Below are 19,407 nucleotides of genomic sequence, written 5' to 3'. Positions count from 1 at the left end.
ATGTTAAATTATGACCTTGGCTTATCAGGACCGCTACTCAACTACAGCAAAGCACTGTTTTGTGGGTCTGTTTGCACTACAAGCTTCTTCTCCCCTTAGGGAGTAGAATACTTTTTCACAGGCACAAAGGTATATGCAGAAATATGTAGCCATACAAGTCGCACAAATGTACCTGCTTATTCTCATTTTTGTTCTGCACTCTAATGTTTTTGGACATTTCTGAAGAACGTGGAAGTATGTAGAAAAAATGAACCACTAGAATCAAGCAATGTAAGCTGCCTTTTCAAATTTCTTTACTACTAAGAGCAAAAAGAAATCTATGGTCTGATGGATACAATCAAACAATTTTCTAAATATCTGGATAACAGATTGTTGGCTAAACATTTTCAGTCCTACAAAAGCATAAACATCCATTTCTGTAAATAAAAACAGCCAGCTATTTGAAAATCAACATTCCAAATCATGTATAAGCTAAAGAAAGGTGTAGGCTAAAGTAGGTCTCTCTCCCTCCTGTCACAGTGATTTAGCTTTTGTTACAACCATTTTGTCTACAATGCTGTGTAACAGAACAAAAGAAGATCAGATCTATATCTGTGGTGCGTTATTTCATCCCTTATTATGATCATCATAATGTTCTTTCCATTTCCAAAGGCTTTCAACTTCTGGAAGCTGCATCACATCTGCTACCTGTAACTACATACTATGCACCAACACGCACCAAAACCACAAATATTCTCTACTGGATCACTGTACTAAGTTGAATGCCTTCACTGTCACCAACCAAGCACAGGACACTTTTCTTGACTACTAGGAAGTCCAGCAAGATGGTGTAGGTCTTTTTTACGTGCAACAACAATTTGTTTAAAATTACTATCACATGGATTTTTCCTTGTATACAGTAAAATGAAGAGAAGTTTTCACTGAGAATGCACGTGAGCCTTGTATTGCATATGTTGGTGAGGTAACACAGAAAAAAATATTCCAGTGTCTTTGTCCTTCTGTCCCTCAGTCTACACTATAAAACCAGCATGTGACTTGCCGTCATTCAACCATACTGACAATCTTCTTAATAAAGGGGGTGCAAAATGGGAATTCTCATGCAGCAAAATGTCAGAGAGATGCTTTGGTTCCAGCTCTGCTTTCGTGCACTCTGCAAGAGTTGATACTGTGTTCACAGAAGAAAATCAACAGTGTCATGAAACTGCCTGTATAGGTATTACTAGCACTCACTTTAGTCTCCTGAAGAAACGTTTTTCCCAAACATTATGAAGAAAGAAAAAACAATAGAAAGACAGACAGAGACAAATCCCTTTCCACGCTAACCTACAGTGTAATATGGCCTGGAATGTTTCAAAATATTTCACATTCTTAGAGGATCTCCAGTCCCATTTTCTTATAAGCATCACTTCTAGTTACAAATAAGAGAAAACAACTAAACGAGAAAATCCTGAATAAACTCAGGTAAGTGGATCAGCTTCACACGTACACTCAACCCAAGAGGTATTTCCAACACAACAGCTGTGGCAGGCTATGCAACTCCTATACCCAGTATCAGGACACTACAGAACCAACGCTACTTTCTGTGTATCCTGCCTCTCCAGCTTCTATCTTAAATTTCTCCAGAATAAAACTGACAAAGTCAAAACTGTGTCCAAGCTTACAACACTCATCTTGTTTTTAAAAAAACAGTTTCAGTAAAATACTTGTCCTCATCTTATCAGAAGCTCATTCACAGTTGCTTGCACAGTCCGACTAAGTCATGGACACTGATTCACTCCATAGAAAAACATTGCTAATAGCAACATATCAGCATCAAAACTTAAATAATAAATTGCCTTTAACCTTTCTTTTACTACTGATTACAGTAAAATAATCACAACCACTGACATTCGTAAGAAATCTTCTACCTGATCTGGAAGCCTTTTGACTTTGTATTTATTCTTCTCTCTTGTGACATTTAAATGGTTCAGCATTTTGAGTACACGCTGGTTGCAGTAGCACAAAAACCTGTATTTCCCGAAGTACAGAATAAATGCTTTCCCATTTTCAGCCTATTTTGTTATTTCATACATGACATGTGAAGACAGATGAAGTTAAAATGGCTTAACATTTTCATTTGAATGGCTAACCCTACTTTTGCTTGCACCACAATCCAGTGCTACTCAGCAGTGTGACTCAGTAAATTGAAGCTAACAAAAAATTAACAGAATTTCTATTTGAAATAAACTGTTCACATGCAAAAAAAAAAAACCCTGAATTCAACAATTTGCATTAAATATTTTTCCCCTCAAGAAATAAATATTTTACAGTTAATCTTACCAGCAGTATACTACAGACTACAGAAAGTTACTAGCTAAGCAACTGAAACCAGAATTTTTAATGATTATTGCCGATTCTATAGCTGCAATCATAATATATTCCTTATTGTTCTATATTATGTTTAGGTCAGCTCAATAATGAGTAACTTGTGACTAAAAAGAGCAGGAATGCATGCTTATCTGTTCTAAATAAAAGATGAATAAAAATTGGCACCTACAAATACTGAAATTGTGACATCTCGTGACAATCGATAATCTGTTAATTTCATCAAATAAAACCAAGATTTCCTGTAGCTGGTAAGTTTTAAATGCAAAATATGTCCTGATAAATGCTTTCCATATTGTATCTAATACAATTAATGTTTACATGTCTACATTTGCAGAAAAGTAATACTTTCATTCAAGTTTCTTTCTCAAGAGAGTTGTTCACATCAATGAAAAACAGCACTCTGGTAAATACATCTCTCTTTTAAAAAAGATAAACAGATACATAAATTAAACCTGTAAACAAATACCTGTTAACCTTCTAAGTACCTACCTAAGATTGTCTCCTTGCTCCGTAAAAAAATGGTTCCAAATTTAGTACAATCATTCCAAAGAAAATTAAAATGGTTTAAAGAATTACCAGAAAACAACAATAACGCTTTCTTTAGAAAGATAAATAAAATTACAAACATGAAACATGATTAAAGTCTTTTATTGGAATTACGGTTTCTTGCTTTCTGATTTAAACTGAGATAAAATTCAACAATCCAAATAATTCTAGTTTTAATCAACCTATCTGTAATAAGACAGCTCTGGTCTACAGCACGTCCAAATTACTCCTTAACAAAGTAGTTCATAATTGTTTCTTCTGTTGTATTCATTGTGATTCAAAAAGGAATAAATACTCACACCACAAAGGAACGATCTAGACTGATAGATAAAATAACCACAAAGTCAGAAGTTCACAAAGAAAGGATTGTGGCAGCTCTGGGTATGACTGTACGCCTAATAAAAATTCAGGCTTTTATCCTAGTAGTTGCTATCTTCAACATCAAGATTGCTGTACTCTGTCACACTACTTAGGAAAGCTGTTAGAGAGGGAACTCAACATAAACAATAACTTTCTATGCTTTTTTCTTCTGTTTACACGGGTTTAGAGCTGCTGCCTGGCTCTGGTTGCCATTAGTACTCAGGGGCTGTAAAGGAACCTGAAGTTCCTTTCAGGGGAACCCGGATGGGCTTAATTCTCAAGTATATCTTTACAATTATTAGTCATCAAAGCTAACAAAGGAATAAATCTCTGCATGTGTTTGTGTTTCAAATTCTGAAGCTTAGAAAAGGCTTTACTTTGTCCTGGTTATTTGTATTCACATGAACAGCTTGCTCTTTACATTTCTGGCTGCAATTTAACCTCTGTCTAGACTTCCAGTATTTCTAAAATACAACGCAAGATCCGCCTCCAGACAGGCTTTTTCCTGTTGTAGGAATTTACAAACAACCTTTAGAGTGTCACTATAGTGAAACTGACCTTTATGCTGAGCATGAGTCAAATTCTGATATAAAATTGCGTTTTCTTGTTCAACACACAATGAGTATAACATCTGATATCTGGTCCTAAATACTAACTGTTCATACTGTCTTTCAGTCTATTTCCAGTACTATCGACTAGATAGAATGCTTTGAGCTGTTGGCAAGAAAGATGCTGGTTGAAAGATATGAAAATTCTGCTAATATTCTTTTCTTGCAACAATAGTAATGAAAGCCTTTCTCCCAATACAAAATGAAGAATGTATCTACACAGGTTGTGGACCGAGTCAGTTATTTCCATTTCTGAAGCTGACTGGCTCTATCTTTCTATCTACTCCCAAAATATTGGGAGGGGTTGACCCCTAAGGTTCATAGATGCATTCTGTTTGTAGAAGAATCTTTTATTTTCCCCTCTTTTAAATAGAAAGTTTTTTTAAATCCACTTATCCCTTAGTGTTGGCAACATGAAAAAAAGAAGAGATTACTGTTGAAGGAAAATCTTCCAACTTTTTCTGCCTTTATATGCAGTGCCTAGAAAATTCTTGTCCAGTTTCTGCCAAGCTTAAAGTAAAGCATAAACAAAAGGACAGATAAACTATGAAAAGCAGATGACTGAAGAGACCTGTGCTACAGGAAGAGATATTTCTGAATGCTGTTCAGTGTTATATCTTTATTGATGGTTGTCCCCTACTTCACAGCACAGTTACACTGACTGAGCACACGGACCTGAATGAGCTGTGGTTAAAGGATTAGGCTTGCTGAAATTCGGCTCTGGATTCTGAAATGTAGTTGCTAGTTATTTTCTCCAAAGATTCTATGGCTGAGATTCTGACAAACCATGGACAAAAGATGACATGGAGAGTAAGCACATGTGTGACTCTGTACAGAAATGAGTGAATGCCAGAGCCTGAAGAGCGGTGGCGTCTCTAACACCAGAATGCTTCCATCTGACAGCACTGGCTTGGATAGTGACCAACAGTTCTTCCCATGAAGCAGCATCACACACTGGCCACCACAATGTAATAGCATTAAACACAGGTATTTCTGTCCTTCACGTGCAAATTACTGGAACATTCTAATGAGGTAAATCTCTCTGGTGCTTCTCTTCCTTGTGTTTCCCAACCTGCAAAAGAGTAGCCCAGATCTTTTGCAAATGAAGTTATTTTGGATTGCTCAGCTAAGGCAGGTGTTCAAACTCGTAAAACACACCATGCTGGCTACGAAATGTGTATTTCTCTCACATGCTTCCATTGCTTCTCAGTATCATTTCAAAACATAACTGCTGGATAAGTTGAATAATAGGCAGTTACTTCTGACTCATTTATTTTTCTATCTTTTTTTTTTTTTTTACTAACACACTGCTCTGGAGGGAGTGAAAGCCAACACTTGAACTGATTAACTCTATGTTAGCTACAGCCTTAGGACAATGAAAACACCTCTAAGGAAGAATTAAAATATGTTTTAGGATTGTGTTGACAACTCTTCTCCCTTTTCGATTTGAGTTGAAACAGGTTAATGGTATTCATTAAATCCTGTATTCATTAAATCCCATATTAGTGAGCATGAATGCCAGGCAAAGTGAATTTCAGGAGTAAAAATTTTTTTTTTGGTCCACTGTGAACATTTATTACATGCAATACTTTCGGCAGCCTGATTAGATTAACTGAACATTTTCAGATGCTAAACCGCTTGAGTGGCATGTCCAGCTCTGGAGTCCCCAACATAAGAAAGACATGGATCTGTTGGGAGAGAGTCCACAGCAGTGCCATGAAGATGATGGGCATGGAGCACCTCTCCTGTGAGGACAGGCTGAGAGAGTTGGGGCTGTTCAGCCTGGAGAAGAGAAGGCTCCAGGGAGACCTTATAGCGGCCTTCCAATACCTAAAGGGGGCCTACAGGAAAGATGGGGAGAAACTCTTCAGCAGGGCCTGCTGTGATACGATGAGGGGTGATGGTTTTAAAACAGAAGGAGGTAGATTTAGACTGGATATAAGGACAGTATTTTTTTACAATGAGGGTCGTGGAACACTGGAACAGGTCCCTTCTACCCAAAGTATGCTATGATTCTATGATTCTATGAAAGTATCAAAAGACACAACTTCTGCACCCACAGAACAGACAGGCAGATATAGACAGTGCAAGTGAAACTTATTTTGCATATTATGTTGGACTAACTACTGATAAACTGGCATTATAAGGAATAAGCACAATTTCATTAATATAGACACTACTGTAGTGCCAAAATGACTTAATGGCCAAAATCAGGCCTCAAAACTGTAACCTGCTACCATGAAAGATACAGTAGTACACCTAAGAATAACTTCTAATACTTTGCTATTGTCCCATTTTGTGATTATAACAAAGTACTGACTCCAGGTAATAAATCCTGAAACGTGCAGAAATAATTCCATTTCAGAAAAATCAATCAATCAAGAAAAGGCAATGAAAAAAATCTAGGCAGATTGTACAAGAATTTGGAAAGCACACGCACACACAGACATTTACATTTTACAGATAGTGTGCATAGTTTTTTCTACACAGTGGGTCATGGGTTTAATGCAATTAAAAATTGTCCTGAGGAATCTCAACACAAAACTTTCACAATAGCTTTCAAATCCATTTAGTATCTTTGTTGGGATAAAACCTACATACAGAATCAGCAGTTACCTCACCACAAAACCTCTCTCCATTATGCTAATGTTTCTATCATATGAAAAACACCCTGACGTGAGAAATAGTGATATCTCAGTGAGACGGAACAAAGTAAGGCGAACTGCAGGTCTTTGATCTGTCTGAAAGTGCACTGCATTCTGATTAGAATTTCTGCTGGGATCCTAGGAGATGAAAGGATTTTTTTCAGTCTGACAGTTAATGGATGGGGGGAGGTATTCAGAAGGGAACAAAAAGAGGAGCACTGAAAGCAGATGATGTCATGCCTCAAAATGGGCTTTACCATCTTACTGACATATCCCACAATGTAGCGTAGCAGTTTCCACACAGCTATTCTTGAGAGCTCAAGATCCTCTGTGGAGACAGTATGGCTGGAGATCCACTGCTTTAAAAGAATGGAAAGCTGAAACAGTTCTAAATATAATATGTATATTGTATTTCTGGACCCTAAATGCATTATGGTAATGCTCCAGAATACCACTTTTTGAAACTGTGTTCTCCCTGACACACTACAAGGAGGGTCTCCAGTCCACAAAGCTTACAATTACAAGCTCTGTCACTCCCATATTCAGGAAAACCCCACACAGCGAGCATGGAAATGCCACTTACTTCCCTCTGATTCTTCCCACAGGCACAGTTTGCCCTTTTGTACCAGGAACATCTTCCAACTTTGTAGGGGCCTTGGAACTGACTACCCTTCACCTTTGATTGCCAAAGGCACCCAGCATGAGGGAGAGACATCAAAATCTGCTCCTTATACTCTACAAGCAGTTAAGGGGAAAAACACAGGACTCAATGTTTATTCTGTTTATTGTGCTTATTTATGTTCAGGCAAACGCACACACCTCTAACTTAGCAGGCCATGTACATGCCACTTGCTCACAATGCATTTGTATACCTTAGAAGATATAAAAAAGCTTTTCACTGATACTGCCTCTTTTTTTAGAAGCTTACTCTCACATAAAGTACAAAAACTGTGCTTTGAATTGTTTCTCATTAAGCCAGAAAAAGAGAACACTTGCCAAAGCTTCTCTGTTTCTTAACCCTCCCTCTCTAGCACCTCAAGTGAGGTGATTCTTCCCCTCTACTCTGCTCTCCTGAGACCCCACCTGGAGTACTGAGAACAGATCTGTAGCCCCAAACATAAGAAGGACATGGATCTGTTGAAGCAAGTCCAGAGGAGGGCCACAAAGATGATCAGAGGGCTGGAGCACCTCTGCTGTGGGGACAGGCTGAGAGAGTTGGGGCTGTTCAACCTAGAGAGGAGGAGGCTCCAGAGAGACCTTACAGCAGCCTTCTAGTACCTAAAGGGGGCTAAAGATAGGACAGGGGGTAATGGTTTTAAAATAGAAGGAAGCAGATTCAGACTGGATATAAGGAAGAATTTTTTTACTGTGAGGGTGCTGGAACACTGAATAGGTTGCCCAGAGAGGTGGTTGATTTCCCATCCCCAGAAATTTCAAGGTCAGGTTGGATGGGGTTCTGAGCAACCTGATCTGGTTGGAGATGTCCCTGGTCCTTGCAGGGGGCGTGGAGTAGATGACCTCTAATGGTCCCTTCCAACCCAAACTACTCAATGATTCTGTGATTCCTTTATGTCTCATGATGTAGCCACTTTTGCAGGACCTCTTCTGTGTCAAACATCCTCGCAGCTGCAAAAAGATATCTTTATAAATATGTCCTTCATTTGAACTCCAGCCCAAGTGCAACACATAAAGAAAAATAAAAGGGGCCTTGCAAATAGCAACTACATTTCCTATTTTTTGAAGCTAGCACACTTATTTTCATTTGAAAGGGAAGTGATGTTACAATTGGGATTTTTACATTTTCACATGAATTACAGACCTCTCTACACTGTTTTACTACCTGCATATTAATGCTTCTTGAGAACAGTTTCAAGACCATGCTGGAGAAGTCTCCCGGAAAACTGGTGGTAACATCACCAAGAGATTAAGCATTTTGCAACACCAACACAAAGCAGCATTATAGGGACACACACAAGAAAAACTGCAACCAAAGCATGTCTGACAAACCATGTGGCACATCAGTACCTCTCTATTCTCTCCATACAGAGTACGAAAATCTGTATCAATTACAGACGATCACATACAATGTATCCATAACTATAGTCTCACCAGCCGCAGAATTATTTCTTAGCGAAACAGTAAATAACTGTAATTATTTTTGAACTGCAAATCTCTCTTTTAAAATGTATTTTTAAGGATAAAAACCCTGCATTTTAAACTGATGCACTAACCAGGCACAGATGAAGAGCAGGGAGGATACTTACACATTAGATTCCCAATCTATTCTCTCTGTCTTACTACAGAACATTTTCCATGCTTCTAATTTTTTGTCACTCTCTCTGAACCTCTTGTTTCCAAGAAAGAACTGGTAAGATACATTACGTATGAATGTCTCACTCTGACTATCTGGATTTTATCCGTACCATTTTGAGACTCAGCAATTAAACTACTAGACTTTCCTCTTGGTGTCAAGAGTATTCAACATTCTTTTGGCATCCCTTACCCTACAGAGTGCAACTCCATCAGACAGAACTTAGGTCTGTGTGGCACAATTTACATTACAATCTCCAAGAACGTGAGTAAAAGGTACTAAGAGCACATCTGTAAAACAAAAATAAGGGCTTGCCTTAAACTGGCTTTACTTCTTCCTGTTTCATCTCACCTGTTGTAGAATGGAAAACTGACTTCTGAACACAGATTCTGACAGGACTCATGAAATCTTCATCAAAAGGAACGGAAGCTCCACTAGCCTCCTCTCTGTGAGAGATCCTTCTTCCTTCTTTCATTGTTTCATTACAGGATATTGCTAGTATTAGGAAACTGGGTTTCTCTCGTTTCCATATTGAAGCTCTGACGTTCAGACATTGTCCCAGTAGTACCAGAGTATCACAGAGATCTGAAATCCAATGTAGTCATGCACTCACAACTACACATGTACTTAAAACAGCCATCCAGTAAATGTCTTCATTAAAATAATAATAATTACTATATACAAAAAACATCCTGACATTGTTTGTAAAGACACTCTCACGCATTTTGATAGTACAAGTTACTCTCTCCATCAGGAAATTTAGCTCTCAAAATGTATGTGCAACCATTCTTAGAAGAAGTAACCTATTTTAGTGATCAGCAAGAATTACTGTCCTCTTGAAGTCAATATTGAGATGTATTGACCTGAAGCAAGCAAGCATTCAACTTGACACTAGCAGAAAACGTATCCAATACACTTCACTCAACACAAAAATAGTTGCAGAAAACCCTAACAGCCCATACATAAGGTGAATGACATCGCTTATCTGGGGAACATAAAACAAACACTAAGGGGATAAAAAACGAAAGTGTACTTCATTTAGCCTTGCTATCTTGATCGTTACCACAGTATGTCAATTCTTATTTCTGTTCACGCTAAGGAAACAAGCTTCCCTGAGTCCTACGCTTACAGATGCAAACATGCATATAGCTAATTTAGTTAAATTATGACTTAGAGAACAAAAAATATGAAAAGGAAAAACTGTAAACAAACATAATTTCTTGTAATTTCAGCATCTCTAATGTAAATTGTAACTGGAGGTTGTATTAGATGTTGAGTGGCTCAGGCTAACACGCATAGCAGGAGCCGAAGCCAGAGGTCCAGAAGGAGGGTAGCCATGACAAAGGAGAAGTTACTAAGAAGGCCCTTAGCTGTAAGTTGTCAGATAAGTAGATGCACATATTTTGCAAAAGAGAAATCAAAGCCAGTAAACTGGAAAGGGTCAGAGTCTTAAAAGGGCAAGACTTCATGGTATTTACTTGCATGTCTCAAAGTTCATGCTGGGGGGAAAAAGATGCTTACTTGTAAAGGTAATATTCGGCTTGATCCACTTCCTCTCGTGAAGAAATGTTGTCAACAAACTGATTAAAAAATAAGAAATAAAAGCTTCAGAGGGAACACTCACAATGCATATTAGAAGAAAATGCCACTTCAATAAACAAAATACACTTGTTTGGCATATTTAGGTATCTGACAGTACTGGAGATCTTCAAGTCTTTGCTTGCTCCCACTCAGGTTTCTTCTAGGCTGCCGAAAGTAAAATCTTTTTAAACTGAGACAACTCCCCTCCTCACCTCTAAGAAACGTTATGTACTTTGAAAACATGGAGACTATCTGAGAATTACGTCCTCACAGTACCCTGTATTACACAGCTCAGTACCCTGTATTTTTGCTGCTTCTTTCTGAATTTTTTGCTCTTTAATCATACCCTTTAATTTGAGAACATGTTCAGTTCCTTACTTTTCTTTCCCCAATTTTGAGTGAGTTTCAACATACCGTAATTCTCTTTCTAAGAAGTATTATTTTCCCTAACATTGCCTATTACACCGATTCATACTATATATTCTGAAGGAGAAGGGCAACAACATTTTGTATTTCACCACACATACAAATAACAGTAAGAAAAATATGTTGGAAAGCGGATTTTTACACTATTTAAAGCCTTGTCTACTCCAGGCAATCTTCCAAATTTCCCAGTGTTATCAACTATTTAAATAAAAGCCAGGTTTTCAACCACATTTTGTCTTATGGTAACAATGAATCCTGTTTTCCTGTAGGTTTTACTAACATAAGTGTAAAGATGTCAGAACACTTCAAAGTCTTCCTAGTATAATACTTTTAGCTCAGAATATATAAACAACCTGTTCTCAAGGTCAGTACTTTCTTTATCCAATGCATAAGCTAAAAAATAATAGTTTCAGCTGACTGGTACTTGCTCTCCAGTTTCTTAACTCTCCTTGTATGCTGTATACATGTAGGTCTCATCTTTTGAGTGTGGCAATAGCATGCGTGTGCACTTTACCTACATTTTAGAAAATAAGAATTTGATGTGAGTTCCAGGTATTGGAAAGTGGGGCTGACTGACAATCTGGGAATGTCACTTCTCCAGGGAAGAGGTCAGCCCAAAGCAGGAACATGAACAAAAGGAATAAAACGTATTAAATAATAAAATTTCCCCCATGGACACTGTCTCAGTGGCACTAATCAAGAATGCTTGATCTGTATAAATGCTTGACCTTGTAAACATACAAAAAGTGCTGTGACTCCTCAGTTAGTGGTCCCAATGATCCTGATTATGGTGTTACTGAGGCACCAGGGTAGTGACTGAGCTTTTTTGCATAATTTTGAAGACTGAAATTAGGGGTTTGTTTATTTTTTTAAGCAAGTGACACATTTACTCTCCTTCTTCAGCACAAACACTCCCTGACACAGGAAACTTAAAAGCATATCTCACATCTCTGCCTTCACTCCTCCTCTGCAGATTAATCCATGCAGAGTATGGAACTGGTTACTAGTTCCAGTAAAAATAATGATTTCACTTATCCCACACCAGCATTTGTCCTGCCTCAGTCTACTGAGGCAGGGAAAGAAAACAACAGAAGAAAAATGTATCCACCTCTGCCTCACTCTGTGAGGAGTGAGCCTGGAAGTGCAGGAAGATGCACACAGACAGGCAGTGTGCTAATTCACTGCATTCCCTTAGCAGCCTGGGTTCTTATGAAGTGCCTGAGAAGGCATTAAAGCTCTCACTAAGACAGAAACTACAGGAAAGTAGGGAACACATATTAAGGAAATACACAACCCAGTAACAGAGTAAGGCCTGATTTTACTGAGAAAAAAAATGTTTTTGTTTTGAAGACACTACAGTCCAGATACTAACTACAAAGTAACAATAAGTCACCTTTTCACAGTAATTTAACACTATAATAAGACATTTATGATCCCAAAACTCCCAGCAGAGGTAGTATCGGTTATCTTCTCCCAGCTCACTTGATTTCACAAGCATTTCACTGTCATTTCCATCACTTTATGACTGGGATTATATCCTTACCCGGGATATCGTCAAAGAGCTGACAGGCAGCTTTCTTTCATAGGTTCTGTCCATTAAGTGGGCTAAGTCAGCTGAAGAAAACAGAAAAAGAGTATGTTTAATCAACTAGCATTACAGGAAAATCTGCAGAGCCATCATATAATTTGGAATAGAACCTCTGTCCATGAAATCAAATTTTGGTTCCTTGTTAATATCTCATTTTGCAGTTGTATGAAAACAATACTTTCAATTATTGTTAAATGTTTTTACAGAAAATAATAAATGGAAAGATTCTCAACATGATTTTAACTTACTAGAAAGAAGGGGGAAAAAACCAAACTACCCTAGAAAGTGTTGGATTAAATCAGTTATAACTAATCCAACTCACATTAAAAAAAGGGAGCAGATGTCCTTGAAATTCACACTTGCTTTCAAGTGTTAATTTCACACTTGCTTTCAAGCATATACTGGACAGTGCTTTTGGCATGAGTTTGTCCTTTATTTTATGCTAAGACAATGAGACAGAGAAACAAGCAATACCATACTGAAAAACCCTACAGTCACAAACACCAATCCAAAAAAATCCTGCTAATCCAGCTGGGCACTGTGCCAGTACCTTAATAACTTTATAGCATTCTGCTCCAGCAGTTGTAAAACAATATTAATACAACCATACAGGAACTTTAAGCTTCTGACTGTTGAACAAGTAGCCAACCACTGCATTTAATGAATTTAATTGGAAGTTAAATTAACTTAATTTGGAGTTTTAGTTTTGTACTGTTCCTGGAAAATAATAATGACTCAGGAAGAGTGAGCTGTTTACTGTATGCTTAGTGTCAGCTGTTTGATTCTTAGCTGAGACATGAACTCATGATATCCAATTTATAAATTTCAAAGATTTCAATCATTTTCTTTTTATTCTCCTATATCTTGCAGAACCACGACTCCAACATATTCTCTCTGCATCACTAGCATCTTACTTCATCCTTTGCACCCCAGGACTCCAACTGTTACTAAACCAGTCTCTCCTTTGACATCTCTTGATTAGGCCATCCTTCTAGGTCTTATGTGTTGGCTCATTTACAATTCATTTTCCAAAAAGGTCATCCACCCTCCACACCTGCCAATAAAATATGAGGTGAGCACAACTTGCAGCACCACATCAGCTTTCTACTTTGGCAAAGTGGTCAGCAGTAGGAAGCAGCACTGCACCAGTGACATGCTGTGTCTCCAAGGGATGCAGTCCATGTATGTTCTGTCCACAAAACAAGTGATATCACTATTCAAAATTTTAAATACACACCCGTACCGCCAGTGAATACTGAGGGGTATACAGTTCTAACAGTACGAATAGCATTCAATGGTACTCTAACCTTATAGATACTCTCTCAAATTGCAACACACGTGCAAATATTTTTGCTACTGTAGAATTACAGAGCCCTGACTTTGAATAAAATGGTGAACTCTTAGTCTGGACAACGTTGCTGTCTGACACACAGCAGTATTTCATGTTTATTTAACACCTTCCTTCCTGAGGCACTTTAAGGTGTTCTTCAAAACACAAAAAGAACATCTCTGACATGGATTTATCTCTGGCTGAGGGAAGGCAAGCATTTCATGACCACGAAAGCAAGGGGAAATCTGAGGCAAGGTTACTGAGGCAAGTACCAGCTCCTACAAAATACAACACAGAATGCTGAGGTGATGTGGTCCACCAAGGCCAAGCTAACCCAGATAATCTCTAAAAAAGCTGGTCAACTTTTTTAATGATAAAGAAATTTCAGTGGGAATATCCTTAAAAGAAGTGTCTGTATTTGACTCTATACTACTTGTCTCTCCAGCACTCACAAACATCATGATGGAGCACATACGTAAAGACTTTGGGGCATTCCCAGTAGTGCTAGAAGTTATAGAGAACAGATGTCACAGCCAAGTCAACTTGTCAGGAACTAAGAACTGGCTAAATCCTTGCCTAAACATACTAAGTCAACTGTCATCCAACATTCTTGATCTGTACTTCAAGATTGCCAGAAGTATCTACTGCTATGTCCGACGGCGTAGCGATGTGGATCTGAGACACATAGACAGCTACACAGGCTGGGAGTTCATTATCTATTCCAGAACTACCTTTGTTATGCATTACCTCTGAAAACTGGAAGGTGATACCTAAGACCATTTTGGGCCACACTCAACCCCTGAGCTTGGCACTGCTTTTGCCTAGGTGCTCAGGAAGATGGAAGAGCCAGTTTCAGGAAACACTGAGTACTTAAGTAGAATATAGACCAAATAAATACAACATCGAGACTGTAAGGTTCCAAGACTGTTAGCCACTTATACACAAGCCTCCTCCGGTGGGAGAGTTCACACACAGAATTTTAATGATTGACCTTTTATGCTGTCTGCAAAGTGGGAACTCTCCATCAGAACTTTAGCATGACAAGCAACATCAAGCACTTATGTATCAGCTCCAGTATAACAGCGACAATAAAATTAAAGCTGATTAAATCTTAAAGGAGACAAATCAAATCAATGGGAAATTTAGCTTTGTCTCCTGACAAAATGCCATTTATGCAGTAATTTCTAGATATGAATAATTTACAATGAATAATTCTTTCCTGGTTTGTTTTCTCTGAGATACTTAAAACTAGACTTTTTTTCTCATATTTGTGATTTGAAATAATTCAGCTACCTTTTGTAAACCAGTTTGCTCAGTAAGTTGCTATTCAATAATCAAGACTGAAGATTCCTCTTAATTAACATCCCAACAACAATCTGAATGCCCAAATCTCCTAGCACTGCTGGCAGTAAATAATTTTTCAGTATTTCCACATCCTTAGCAGCTTCTGAAAAGAACTACAGCTTTGTACCCAAGAAGGCTTTGCATAGAAACCATTCAAGTCTATAAAGGCAGCACTGCCACCTGGTGTTGCAGATCAGCCATTTTGGGTACCATGAGTTTTTCTAACAAAAAAAAAAAAACATTTCCTATGTTACTTGGCTTCTGCCAGCCTCCTTCTGGTAATTGCTATTCTTCTCATCAAGATGCTTACTGTGACTTAATTTGACCCTTGTTAGTGATGAACCAACTGAAACACTGGAGAATCTAAGTCCAGCCATGCCTCTTGTTTCCTTGGTATCTCATTCTTAGTAACTGGAGTACAAATTACTTCTAGATTGGTATCTTCCTATCAGCAAGCAATTAAATTCCAAATTAGCACATTTTCAGTTCTTACCTTTTTGAACAAATGTGCTTCTGTACACAAAACACAGTCTTATTCTTTCCCATGCTTTTTTTTTTTTCAGTAATGAAGTTTGCTAAATTCATTCATGCTTGGAATGCTAAACTGAGACTACAGAGAAGAGAATAAAGCCTATCTTTCTTATATGGACACAGTAAATGAGTTTCAGTCTGGGTGTCACCACATCACTGCAGCAGAGAAATGGATTGACTTTACATCAAAAATACTTCTTTTTCCTTTAAATGTATTCTCACAACATAGTTTTGCAGAGTAACTGTTCTGAAAGTGTCTGAAATACACAAATAAAAGAGCACCTCCTCAACACAAAGAATTCACTCTAGCTACAATCACCAGTTACTACACAGAAGATTGTATGTGCAACCATACAACTGACAGCTCCAGAGCAGACGTCTGCAGGGCTCCTCTTTGAAAATGCTAATATAGCTGACACCATGTTAACTTGTTTTCTCTTTTCTGTGAACACAAAATGAAAATGCAAAGCAGTTACTTGAAAACCACAGAACAGACATCTGCTTTGGATCAAGATCATCAGCAGAGGAGCAGCAAGAACTGTGCTTGCCAAACAGTCTCAAAAGGTCTTGCCAGACCTGAGGAAAGCCAAACATGGACTGTACTACCATTTGCACAACAATGTTTTATTCTACAGTGGATTTCTATTGCCTGTGATGTTTGTCAAAAGAAGAACCCTTTTTCATCTGGAGGTGACTGGTTCAAATGCATCCCAGGGCAGCAGACAGTGGCTGCAGCCCAAAAAACACTGCATGAGCAGTCCTATTGGCTGTAAAGGGTTAGGAGGTATTAAGAGTCTCTGCAGGATCCAAGCTACAGTCATGAGCATCCACCAACTGCTTCTGGCGCATGTACAGTAAAACATGTTGACAATACTAAGCTAGCTGTTTATAGTCAGATAACAGAAACAAATTAGTGCCTAACAAACATTACTCTGATCATAGTGTCCATCTTCCGGCCTGAGAAAAGCTCTTGAATTTCACCTGCTGATTCTTCTTTCAGACGCATAATCTGTGTAACAATTAGCAAACACAGTTCAGGGGCCCAGGAATGAAAAACGGAAGAAAAAGATTTGGCATTAAGGGTCTCCAGAATACTCATTGTACAAAATAATGCCTATGTATCTTTAGCATGCAAAAATGCTTTCTGTCTAACATAGCCACCAAAAGGATGGTGTAATGTCATTTCAAATGTAATCTAGCCAAAGGATTTAGCTATGAAATTAGCACAAGAGATCTCAGTACCATATGCAGATACGGTTTAATGTACAAATCCTTGGTAATAAAATATTTAGTTTTATTTTTCCCCAAAAGAAAAAACTAAAATTTCAAGAAGAAATGTAACTTTCTCTCCTGCAAAACTCCGAGCAAAATGTTCTTTTAAAAAAAATGCTTTTAAGCAGGAATGCCCTGTAACTCTCATAGAATAGGTCATCTTTTGCACTTTATCACAACTAAAACAACGCCATCAGAGGACACTCGAAGACAGTCTTAACTGTCAGACAAAAACTATGACATTCATAAAAGCTTTGGATTTTGTGGGAAAAAAAAGAAATATCAGCTTCTAGGAACTAAACATTAATTAAATGGGCAAATTGTCAGTTGTTTCTGCATTACAGTTTTGAATTATTATTATTATTATTATGTAACAGATTTTTAACACATTGAGTAGATTTTAACATAGAACCTCAGAAGTATTTTGCTCCACACATTTTTTTATCTTCAAGTATTTACAGATGATGAGTTAGGCTAAAATGAGGTCAGACTGCAATTAGTTAGCCAAAGTGGAGAAAAAGAAACAAAACTTTTCTCACCTAAGCTATGCTCTTCTTTTTGTCTCTCTTCCCATCTTGAGCTGTCCACATAGGCTGCAGAAAGAAGACATCTTCTACCTAATGAAGAAAGCAATCACTACGTAAGCTAGGTTGCTTAGACATCTCTAAACAAACTAAAACTTTATTAGGTAGAATGTTTTTTTGGCACATTTACTGAGTTGGATGTACTGAACTGTCTTTATGACACAGCTGTCAGCAGCAGCTACCACAAGAGTTCAGATTTCTTTTATGTGGATGAGACGTTAAGTCATCATTTTTAAAACAGAAAAGTTTTCCCATAAAACTTTTTTTGCAGCAAAACCCTCACAAGCCTAAACTCTGTATTTAAGAAAATTATAAATTTGTAAGGTAGGAAAAACCCCAAACTACAATAAAGGATAGTTTCTTTGTGCACACAAACCTTTTTCATCAAAAGTTAGTTAAATGTAGGCATAAAAGCATACGCATAAAAGATGAATATGCACAAAAAGGCTTTCCTGTTGTTGTTGGATGGTTATTTTTTCCAATTGTAAAGATCTTTCTCACTGGAAATGAAAGGTATATGCTCATCTGGAAATACTAATTTTTTTTATCATTTCCTTTTTCCGCTTCTCCTGTGAACTGCAGAGTTCATGGAACTGTTTTTCCCAAATACTCTTTGTATCTTTGAAATCTGCTCAAGATGCTATTCTAGCTTTGAAATAAAATGGAAAATGCTTCATTTGGAAAAACAGGCCACGTCTGCACATGAGTCACAGAAGATGAGGCCTTGAAGATGCACAAGGAACAACTGGATAAAATTTGTTTAAGGAAGATATAGAAATATATGCATAAGGTTGCAGATTAATGTTAAGAAACATGAAATATTTTATAAATAAACATTACTATGCTACACAGAATTCTTAGTAACTACCTTAAAGTCCTTATCTGAAAATCTATCTGCTACCACTCATTGTATGGGTGTGAAACCATTTTTCTCCTTATCATCCTTCGGACAAGCAATTATACAGACACCTCCAGCTCTGAATATCTTTTGCTATTTTTTGTCAAAAATACCTACAACACAGAATTCCACAGTCAGAATATGATAATATGTACAACGCTTTACTGAACAGTCAGAAAATAAGAAAAAGAGGCATTTTTGTTTGGTTGGTGCAGTTTCTTTCAAAGCTATTTTTCATTATGCTAATAAAAGAAGCACACAAAAGATCTGGGTTTCGGGTTGATTTTTTTTTTTAGGATAAACTTTTGTATGCTCATTCACAGCTAATGATGCCATTAGAAAGCATGAGGGTTTAAAGAACTATTTTCTATAGCACAAGCAACAGTCTGTACAACAGTGTTTTGCTCCAGTCAGCTGGAGGTCACGTTTGAGCTCTTCACTCTGGTTCACTGCTGACCAGCTCCAACGCCAGAGGAAAGGGCGGCGTTTTTGAGAGACAGGCATGTAGCTACCAGGAAGCAGCACCGGGAAATTTCTGCTTGGGGAAGCTGAAAAGGCACAGTAAAGTTACCCATCATCACAACACTTTAAGTAAACATTACTGAGTTCAGTTCTTCCCCCAAATCAGGGTTTTTTGAAAGGTGCTTTTTCAAGAACATCAGTCTTGGTTGTGTTTCTGAGTTATCAGATTTTGCTGAACACTGCCACGGGTTTGGCGGCCTCCACACAACTCCCTGTGGCTTCCCATGACCCAAAAAGGCAGATCCTAAGATACCCAACTATGAAATTGGCAAGGTGGGGTATCTATAGAAAACAAGTAACTAACACTCTCTCGATCCGCATGCTAGCGACAGGCCGTTCTCAGAGCTGTCTCCGATGTTACATGTATCTGTATACGGGCGACGGGAAGGTCTCCACGCAGCACCCTAGCCCTCCTCACGCTCCCCGCGGCGGCGGCCACCGCAGCCAGAGCCAACCACGGCGACTCGAGGGCCCGTCCCGCCAGGGCCTGTTCC

At 38.1% G+C, this 19,407-nt stretch overlaps 1 protein-coding gene across 2 annotated transcripts in view; it reads right to left on the bottom strand.

Annotated features, from left to right (window-relative positions):
• MRPS27 (mitochondrial ribosomal protein S27) overlaps nucleotides 1-19,407 on the bottom strand; it is a 44,222-nt gene that overhangs the window by 24,397 nt on the left and 418 nt on the right. Inside the window, exons 2-5 of one of the 2 annotated variants that reach the window (XM_086771300.1) lie at nucleotides 18,832-18,939; nucleotides 17,449-17,526; nucleotides 12,388-12,458; nucleotides 10,359-10,417 (exon numbers count right to left, since the gene is read on the bottom strand). In XM_086771300.1, coding sequence (XP_086627426.1) covers nucleotides 10,359-10,417; nucleotides 12,388-12,458; nucleotides 17,449-17,526; nucleotides 18,832-18,939 — 316 coding nt within the window. The remainder of the gene's footprint in view (nucleotides 1-10,358; nucleotides 10,418-12,387; nucleotides 12,459-17,448; nucleotides 17,527-18,831; nucleotides 18,940-19,407) is intronic. The other variant, XM_086771302.1, reaches the window with a different exon arrangement.

The sequence above is a fragment of the Chlamydotis macqueenii genome, chromosome Z (assembly GCF_036417535.1).
Source record: "Chlamydotis macqueenii isolate bChlMac1 chromosome Z, bChlMac1.mat, whole genome shotgun sequence".
NCBI lineage: Eukaryota > Metazoa > Chordata > Aves > Otidiformes > Otididae > Chlamydotis > Chlamydotis macqueenii.
The sequence above is the reverse complement of the archived record's forward strand: the minus strand, read 5'-3'. Positions and strand labels throughout refer to the sequence as shown.